This window comes from Chiloscyllium punctatum, chromosome 35 (assembly GCF_047496795.1).
Source record: "Chiloscyllium punctatum isolate Juve2018m chromosome 35, sChiPun1.3, whole genome shotgun sequence".
NCBI classification, from domain to species: Eukaryota; Metazoa; Chordata; class Chondrichthyes; order Orectolobiformes; family Hemiscylliidae; genus Chiloscyllium; species Chiloscyllium punctatum.
Genome location: NC_092773.1, coordinates 22,577,687 through 22,587,892, shown reverse-complemented (window position 1 = coordinate 22,587,892; position 10,206 = coordinate 22,577,687). Strand labels below are relative to the sequence as shown.

General features: G+C 50.0%; 1 protein-coding gene across 2 annotated transcripts in view; it reads right to left on the bottom strand.

The window, feature by feature from the left end:
• The window catches only part of LOC140459782 (transmembrane protein 150A-like), a 35,761-nt gene that overhangs the window by 9,558 nt on the left and 15,997 nt on the right, over positions 1-10,206 (bottom strand). For both annotated transcript variants that reach the window (XR_011953864.1, XM_072554303.1), the window contains exons 4-6: positions 9,922-9,989; positions 7,449-7,576; positions 4,171-4,348 (exon numbers count right to left, since the gene is read on the bottom strand). Coding sequence is in view for 1 of the 2 variants with exons in the window: in XM_072554303.1 (XP_072410404.1) it covers positions 4,171-4,348; positions 7,449-7,576; positions 9,922-9,989 (374 nt within the window). In the remaining variant the exon portion in view is untranslated. The remainder of the gene's footprint in view (positions 1-4,170; positions 4,349-7,448; positions 7,577-9,921; positions 9,990-10,206) is intronic.

Sequence of the window (10,206 nt, the reverse complement as noted above, 5' to 3'; positions counted from 1 at the left end):
TCACCTTCAGATGTGGATCGAGGGATACATATTGGCCAGCACACTGGGGGATAAATCCTTCTTGCTCTTCCTCAGAACATAGCGAGTGGGATCTTTTACAACAGAGGGGTGGGTCTCAGCTTAATATCCCATCAGACAGTGCAGCAGTCCCTCAGTGCTGCAGTGGAACACCAGCACAGATTTCCACCTTCTGGCCGGGGTGGGGAGTGCTTGAACCGGGACCCCCGGTGAACTCAGGCATGGACCTAACTACCTACACTAAGCCACAGCAGATGAGCAACACTTCGTGCAAAGTTAATAGTGGGAATACAGACTGCAGCTTCGAAATGCTCGCTGACTGGTTAGTACGTTTGCAGATGGCCCCAAGATTGGTAACCTGAGGTAACGGAATGATCCTGATCAGTGGAGTCGACAGGCTGAGGAGTGGCAGATGGAGTTTAATTTGGAGAAATGCGAGGGACCGCCATTTTGGTATACCCCACACAAGGACAGGACTTATACAATTAACTGTAGGGCCTTGGGATAATGTTGTACAACAGAAAGACCTCAGGGTCCAGGTATATAATCCTTTGAAGTTTGCATCACAGGCTGGTTAAGACGGCGTTTGACACGCTTGCCTTTATTGCTCAGACCTTTGGGTACCGGGACGTCGTGTTGAGGTTGTACAGGATATTGGTGAGGCCGGCCTCTTCTGCATTACTGTGCGCAGTTCTGCTCCCACTGCTGTAGGAAGGATATGATAAATCTGGAGAGGCTTCAGAAAGGATTTCCCAGGGATGTTGCCGGAAATGGAGGCGTTGAGTTATAAAAACGGGCTGGGACTTTTTTTGTTAAGAAAAACTGGAGCATGGGAGGTTGAGGGGTGATCATATTGAGGTTTATAAAATCACGAGGGGCACAGGTAAGGTGAATGGCCAAGGGTCTTTTCCCCAGGTGGAGGAGTTCAAAACTAGGAGGGGGGGGGGGGGGGGGGGATCCTTTTAAGAGAAAGATTTAAAACGGACATGAGGGGCAACTGTTTTACATCGATTGTATATGGAATGAACTTCCAGAGTAAGTGGTGGATGTGGGTACAGTTTAATGAACATTTGGGTGAGTACATGAATGGGAAAGGTTTGAAGGGGTACGGGCCAAACGCGGGCAGGGTGGGACGAGTTTAGTTTGGGGACGCGGACGAGTTGGTCCGTGCTGTATGACTCCCGGTTCCCAAACCGGGCCAACACACTGGGTGGGAAGGCCTGCTGTGGGTATGAGGAGGACTCTTCAATCGGGTCGGAGGGGAGGGGTTTGCTCATAACCTGGAAACCGAAAACAGCTCCGAATATGCTTTTCTCTCCGTTCGTCACTGGAGCAGTCTCCCGTGAAAGGGGGAAGAAGGAAAAAAAAAAGTGTGGCTTGCTGTCTGGCCTATCTTTGGAACAGCTTGCAAGTCCACTTGCCCTCAAGAAATATAAATGAACCTCAACCAACGGGTTCCTCTATTTTAAGGTTTGTTTTGGCTTGTGGTCTGCTGCTTTGTGGGAGCACGTGTGGGAATTATAAGTTCCCCGAGTGCTTTAATACCAGGTGGGAAGCTTGTCCTGTTGTTTTACCTTAAACTGGCGACTGAATCAGTAAAATCCCTGGCCCACTCGAGTCTGCTAAGCAACCCAGCCAGAAATACTTTGATCCCAATCAAATTCAGCCGGCTGCAGCTCACCTTTCCCCATGTTTGACAGACTGACGCCACTGTTACCCTGCCGAGGAACCACCTCCCACTCTGCCTGGAAAATCCCTCGGATTGGAAGCAGTTGAATCCCTACAGTGTGGGGGCAGGCCGTTTGGCCCATCTGCTCCACACTGACCCTCCAAAGAGCCATCCCACCATAACCCCACAATTCCTGTGGCTGAGCCACCTACCCTGGACACCACAGGGCAATTTTCTCATGGCCAATCCACTGTAACCTGCATATCCTTGGACTGTAGGAGAAAACCCACGCAGACTTGGGGGGGGGGGGGGGGGGGGGGGGGAGGGGAGTACGTATTCCACCCAGACAGTCGCCTGAGGGTGGAACTGATCCCAGGCTCCTGGTGTGGCGAGACAGCGCTGAGCCACTACGCCAGCAAGTATGAAGGGGGTAGACGATGGGTAAAGGTGGGATACCAGTCTGCACCAGCGTTGTTCTCGAAAGGGGACTTGTGTGGGAGCTCAGCAAAACAAGCCTGAGAAACTGAAGAGAATTTTGGTCGCACACAGTGGAAGCTCCTCACGACAGTGGCTTCTAAGACAGGCTTACCCCCCACCTCTCCTTTGCCTCCCACCTCTCTCCCAAAAGCTGCTGATTTTCAAGCAGAAGGGTTACAAACGGGCCCGAAGCAAAGAACCGCATGCATTAGGCCCACCGCCGTTCGGCATGCAGCGCAGATTTGTGCAGTTGGACTGGGAAGGACGGATACGGAGGACGAGAGGGGTGCGGCCTACCCAGTGATCCAGAAGGGGGGTCGCCACCTTGCAGAGAGACCAGCTCAGCGCCACAGACCCGGTTAGGATCCCGCTTGCCGTTACAACGACCATGTCGCAGGCTACACCAGTCAGACCTCGGAGCTTTCAATCAGCTCGGTGGCAGCGGGAGCGCTGCTGGCGCACTTTTACAGTGGCCTGGGAACCGGACTGACGCCATCGGAGTGTCTGCTCCGCCAGACAATGTCGCTGGCGAGGGCCCCACAGTCATGGAGCAGGGAAACAGACCCTTCGCTCCAACTAGTCCGTGCTGACCACATTCCCAAACTAAACTAGCCCCACCTGCCTGCTCCGGCCCACATCCCTCCAAACATTTCTTATTCATGTATTTATCCAAACGTTGCAACTGTCCCCACAGCCACCTCTTCCTCAGGAAGTTCATTCCACACACGAACCACTCTGTTTAAAAAAAAAATTGCCCCTTATGTCTTTTTTTAAAATCCTTTTCCGCAAATCTTAGCAGGACTTATACACTTAATGGTAAGGTCCTGGGGAGTGTTGCTGAACAAAGAGACCTTGGAGTGCAGGTTCATAGCTCCTTGAAAGTGGAGTTGCAGGTAGATAGGATAGTGAAGGCAGCGTTTGGTATGCTTTCCTTTATTGGTCAGAGTATTGAGTACAGGAGTTGGGAGGTCATGTTGTGGCTGTACAGGACATTGGTTAGGCCACTGTTGGAATATTGCGTGCAATTCTGGTCTCCTTCCTATCGGAAAGATGTTGTGAAACTTGAAAGGGTTCAGAAAAGATTTACAAGGATGTTGCCAGGATTGGAGGGTTTGAGCTACAGGGAGAGGCTGAACAGGCTGGGGTTGTTTTCCCTGGAGTGTCGGAGGCTGAGGAGTAACCTTAAAGAGGTTTACAAAATCATGAGGGGCATGGATAGGATAAATGGACAAAGTCTTTTCCCTGGGATTGGGGAGTCCAGAACTAGAGGGGCATAGGTTCAGGGTGAGAGGGGAAAGTTATAAAAGAGACCTAAGGGGCAACCTTTTCACGTAGAGGGTGGTACGTGTATGGAATGAGCTGCCAGAGGATGTGGTGGAGGCTGGTACAATGACAACATTTAAGAGGCATCTGGATGGGTATATGAATAGGAAGGGTTTGGAGGGATATGGGCCGGGTGCTGGCAGGTGGGACTAGATTGGGTTGGGATATCTGGGTCAGCATGGACGGGTTGGACCGAAGGGTCTGTTTCCGTGCTGTACATCTCTATGACTCTCACCTTAAAATATGCCCCCTTGCCTTGAAATCCCCCCACCCTAGGGAAAAGACAGCTGCCATTCACCTTATGTATGTTCTGAATCTCTATAACGTCACTGCTCAACCTCCTGCCTCGCCTTGTAACACACAGATCCCTCTCTTCCCGGCAACATCCTGGTAAATCTCTTCTGAAACCCTCTCCAGCTTGATGATATCATTCCCAAAACAGGATGGCCAGAAGTGGACAAAGTCCTCTCGGAGTGGTCTCACCAACGCCCTCTAGAACCTCAGCATAACTTCCCAACTGCTAGACTCAAAAGGTCTGAGCCACAAAGGCAAAAATGATAAATGACTGAGGACCCCAGCCCTAAAGGGCCAACTCACCAGCAGCAAAGATCCGCACGCGTTAAAGCCCACCGTTGTATGTCACGCAGCACCCATTTGAGCGGATGGACTGGACGTAAGGATACTGAGGACGAGAGAGATTAAGGCCAAGATGGTGAGGATAGCCCTGATGTGGCCTATCCAGTGATCCAGAAGGGATATCGCCACTTTGTAGGTCAGGATGCACTGGAGGCAGACAAAGACCATTCCTGCAGGGAAGGCCACTCCGGCACCGATGTAATGCAAGCTTTTGACATGGTCAACCTGGGGAAACAGGAACACAGCTTGAAGCACGAAGCCCACTCCAAGGGCTGCAACGATCGCATGAACCATGATCGAAAAGGAGCCTGTTCAACTGGAAAATTCAACCCACACGGACTGCGGCTGATCCAAGGGTCACCGTCACCTTCGCAAGGGGCAATTAGGCACAATGCTCAGCCTGCGTTGTCAATACATAAAATGGCGTCCTCAGAACACTGTATTTTAGATATCACATTGAATATCTGAACCACACTACAGGGAGGACGTGGAGAGGGTGCAGACGACTGGGATCCTGCCTGGATTAGAGGGTTATGAGCTATAAGGAGAGGCTAGAAAAACGCGGGCTGTTTTCTCTGGAGCTGAGGGAAGACTTGATAAGAGTCGACAAAAATTATGAGATGCACGGACAGGGTCAGAGTCTTTCCCCTCCCAGAGTTGAAACGTCTCATACGAAAAGGCATACATTTAAGGTGAAGGGTAGGCTTTGTTTTAAAAGCATGGAGTGTGTTCGGAGTGGGGAACGCGCTACCAGGGACGGTGGAGGAATCAGATACAGGAGGGGTGTTTCAGGGACTTTATCAGCAGATGAATATGCAAAAGGAATGGGGGGGGGGGGGGGGGGGGGGGGAGGAGATATAGACCAAGGGCCTGTTCCTGTGCTCTGTTCTATGTTCTTAATGAGAAGGGCCCAGTCTCGTGGATACGAGATAAAATCTGAGGAATCTGGAGATCTAGCAAGGAGTCAGCAGCTTCAGGAGAAAGGATTGCAAAGGAAAGGATGGCAAAGAACTTACATTGTTGGTGCAGAGCAGGGTTTGGCAACATTTTTATTTTGACAAAGTTTCTTCAGCTGATTAGATCGACCCAAAATAAAAACTACAGGGAGCTGCAAATATTAAAAAAAATCAACATCTCTGAACAAAATATTTCGTCAAAGTGCCAAGTGAGGCTGGCAGAATGCATCGTTTGCAAATGCAAGATTCACGGACTTGATTGGCACATCAATGGACAAGTAATTAAACGAGAGCTAACCCCAAATTAGTGCATTCCATCTTTTTACTATAATTTGTCAGAGAACGCACTGTCTAAAACAAACTTGAACTTAAGAATAAAATTGAATTAAGACGATCTTTTGGATGGCGATTGTTGTGATGAATTAGTGTTGGGTTGCCCGTTTCAAGAGTAGATTAGATTAGAGTGTGGAAACAGGCCCTTCGGCCCAACAAGTCCACACCGACCCTCCGAAGCGCAACCCACCCAGACCCATTGCCCTACATTTACCCCTTTACCTAACACTATGGGCAATTTAGCACGGCCAATTCACCTAACCTGCACGTTTTTGGATTGTGGGAGGAAACCGGAGCATCCAGAGGAAACTCACGCAGACACGGGGAGAATGTGCAAACTCCACACAGTCAGTCGCCCAAGGTTGGAATTGAACCCGGGTGTCTGGTGCTGTGAGGCAGCAGTGCTAACCACTGTGCCACCGTGCAGCTGTATTGGAGAGAGGTGGCAGTGTAGTGGTAATGTCACTGGACTGGCAATCTGTGGGAACATGAGATCAAACTCCACCGCTAGGAGCTAATGAAATGTGAATTCAGGAAAAAGCTGGACTAATGCCAACCACTGCTGCTTGATGTAAAAACCTGCCTGGTTCACTCATGTCCTTTAGGGAAGGAAATCAGCCATCCTTACCCATTCTAGCCTACACATAACTCTCAGCAACGTGGCTAACTGTTAACAGACAATAAACGCTGGCCCAGCCAGCCACGTCGACAAACTTCAAAGGGTTAGAGCTGAAACATTGCTAAAACAAGGGGTGGCAACACTGAACTGCAGTTAGGGGGCGGCACGGTGGCACAGTGGTTAGCACTGCTGCCTCACAGTGTCAGAGACCTGGGTTCAATTCCTGCCTCAGGCGACTGACTGTGTGGAGTTTGCATGTTCTCCCCGTGTCTGCGTGGGTTTCCTCCGGGTGCTCTGGTTTCCTCCTACAGTCCAAAGGTGTGCAGGTTAGGGTGGATTGGCCATGATAAATTACCCATAGTGCTCAGGGATGTGCAGGTTAGGGTGGATTGGCCATGATAAATTACCCATAGTGCTCAGGGATGTGCAGGTTAGGGTGAATTGGCCGTGCTAAATTACCCATAGTGCTCAGGGATGTGCAGGTTAGGGTGAATTGGCCATGCTAAATTACCCATAGTGCTCAGGGATGTGCAGGTTAGGGTGAATTGGCCATGCTAAATTACCCATAGTGCTCAGGGATGTGCAGGTTAGGGTGAATTGGCCGTGCTAAATTACCCATAGTGCTCAGGGATGTGCAGGTTAGGGTGAATTGGCCGTGCTAAATTGCCCGTAGTGTTAGGTAAGGGGTAAATGAAGGGGCATGGGTGGGGCGGTGTGGACTTGTTGGGCCGAAGGGCCTGTTTCCACACTGTAATGTAATGTAATGATTAATCCTGACTGGTACCCTTTCAGCAATCTTTATTTACAGCTTCTCATTGGAAGGGGATAAAATGCTGCCTTTTGACCTCATTTACAAGATGGAGGCTCCTACTTTTCTGGACTTGATTCCTTCTACAAAAGAAAAGTCCCTTTTCTTTTTAAAAAATCAGCCATCCCATATTCTCACTGGAAGGGTCAGGAGCCGCAATTGCAACTGGAGTGTGTGTCGCACAAGGTTCTGTATCTCCATCATCCCAGGGATGTGCAGACCCCGGATATCGGAAGGCTCCCCCCCCACCTCCAATGTCTCACAGCACAAACGCTGAGCGCAAAGGAATTGTGAGCGTTTTGCTGAGAAATGTGCCGGTTCGAGAGCAAGGCACCCACTGCAGTTTGCAAGGATGAGGGTCTCGCTAAGTAGAAAGGAGGCAGATGTGCAGTTTACATAATGACCGAGCACAGGAACGGAATGTAGCAGGAACATAATTGAATAATATTTGGGGCGTGCAAGTGTTATAAACACGTCCGCACCTGATCTCTCACTGGCGGTCTGCCAATGTCTCCCGCGTTCTGTAAAGTTTCAGCCAGAGAACAAACATTTGTCACTCGGGGCGAAGGGAAGCAAAGATTTTTTTTTTTAAAAAACAGGCGGCCTTACTTGGAAATTTCCAACCATGATCAGCCCGACTGCGTTGATGCAGCCGGTGACCAGGGCACCTGTGTTGATCCACGTGGGGCGGCATCGCTCCAGAATCTGACCGTAGCGGAGGACACAGATCACCACCACTGGATGGAAAGAAGACAGACAAGTGACCATCAGTAAGGGCAGCAGGCAAGCCAGTTCCCATCAGGCCGTGTTCACAGCCAACCCCGCCCCGAGACGGAAACAGCTCCTTCACCTAAACGCGGTTTCTTCGGTGTTTCTTTTCTGTGTGTGGTGTCACCTCAGCCTGAGCAGTGTCAATTTGCAATAGGTCTCTCTGGTCATCAGGTTATAGCCACCAGAACAAAGGACAGTCCAGGTCCTTTGGCCTTCAATGTTGTGCTGGCTGTTTATCCTACTCTAAAGATCAGACTAACCGACATACCCTTCATTGTACCAACTTCCACGGGCCTACCCAAGATAGGCTTAAAGGTCCCGAAAGTATCTGCCTCTACCACTACTGCTGGCAGTGCATTCCACACACCCACCACTCTCGAGTAAAGAACCTACATCTCCACTAAACCTTCCTCCAATTAACTTAACATTATGCCCCCCTTGTGATACCCACTTCGACCCCAGGAAAAGTCTCTAGCCTCTCACCATCTTGTCCACCTCTCATCCCTCTTCACTCCAATGAGAAAAGCCCTAGCTCCCTCAACCTTCCTTCATACGACCTGCCCTCCAGTCCCGGCAGCATCCTGGGAAATCTCCCCCGCACCCTCTCTAAAGCTTCCACATCCTCCCTGGAATGAGGTGACCAGAACTGAATATAGGATTCTGGTTTTGGACATATACAGATTACAGCCCCCCTCGACAAAGTCCTGGAAAGTCACCCATCAAACATATACACCTGGCAGTGCATGTACAGATTACAGCTCCCTCTGCACTACTGCCCCCCCCCCCCATCAAACACTCCCAGGACAGGGACAGCACGGGGTTAGATACATAGTAAAGATCCCTATATTCTGCTTCCAACAAAACTTCTTAATTCAACTTCTGGTACAACTGTAACATTTAAAAGGCATCAAGATGGAAACATGGACAGCAAGGGTTGAGAGGAATATGGGCCAAGTGCTGACAAATGGGACTAGATTAATTGAAGATATCTGGTCAGCATGGAAGTGTTGGACCGAAGGGTCTGTTTATGTGCTGCGCATCTCTCAGACTATGTGAAAAGCAAGACCACGAACCTGGAAACATCCAATCTGAGACTCAGGTTAACAGCAATCTCGGGGAAGGCTCTGGGGCAACGCAGTCTGAAACCACAAGATCCAATATCGCTTCCTCCCCATACATGAGGGGATAGCTATTGACTGACCTGAACTACAGACCTTTCTCCACAATGTGGAAGGCAAAAACGAGAACGAGCAAACGTAATATCTTTGAATTTCCGAAAGGCTTCTGATAAGATGCACGGTTGCTGGGGTAGTGTTTGGACGTGGAGGGAGGATTGACTAAGAGAAGACCGAGTTGGGATTAGAGAGAGTACACAATGAATGGGGGATCCTTGGTCAGTGGGATCTTGGTGGGCATGTCCACAGATCCTTAAAGGTAGTTGGACCCAGCGGCACTGAAGGAACGGCCGATATATTTCCGAGTTGGGACGGTGAGGGGCTCGGAGGGGAACTTGCAGCGGGGTGGGTGTTCCCATGTACCTGCTGCCCCTTGTCCTTCCCGATGGAAGTGGTTAAGGAGACATATGGGATACTTGCATTTATTAGTGCCGGCATTGAATACAAAGGTTAAGATGGAGCTGTGTACAACGTTTGTAAGGCCACGGCTGGGGTACTGTGTGCAGTTCGGGACACTGCACTATCTTACACTGCAGGGGGTGCAGAGGAGATTCACCAGGATGTGGCTGGGACGGAGCGATTCAGTTGTGAGGAGAGGCTAGATTGGCTGGGATCTTTACCTTCTAGCCACGCAGATTGACAAAGGGACATAGATGGAAGGTGAGGTCAGAGGAGATTGAAGGGAAAAACATTCTCCCGAGCGAGTGGCGAGTGTCTGGAAATCGTAAGCCTCGAGACATTTACCGAATAGGTAGATGCACTCTTGCAACTCCAGAGTGTATGAGGCTACAGGCCAAGTGCTGGGAAATGGGGTAAGAATAGATGGCTGGTTTTGATGAGCAGGGCGGACACAACGTGCTGTAAAACGCGATGTCGAACTGAATGGCCCCGAAGCTGCGACCTTTGCCTTTCGAATCCGGGACTAAAGACCGAAAGCTAATTTTTGACTGCGATGGCGTTATTGAGGAGCACGAAGACCGCTGAGCAGACCGCCCAGTTTTAAGTCCAAGCCCCTGTCCCAAAGTGGTGGGAATAATAACCGATTCGGAATAGCAGCAAGAATGGTCCAGCTCTCTGATGCAGTAGTCCTACAAGTCCGGCTGCTGCTCTTCGTAACAAACTAGTGAATGACTCACCCATAAAAGCCCCCACGTTGCCGATTAAACTGAAGAGGCAGCTTTCAGGAGGGTACGAACCACACTTACTGTAGAGAACATACAAGAAAACAAGACGGGAGTCAGTAAGGGAGTCATTTCAACAACTGCTTCCCATTATTCTCTTGGACCACTGGGACTGCAGCGTACCTGACATCCCTGACCAAAAGCTATTTACACAACAGACTGATGACTGGAGTACCGCTAGGCTTTCTGACAAGATGATTGTCAAAGCGAAGTCTGACATTATCTGCCAGAGGCTGGAAG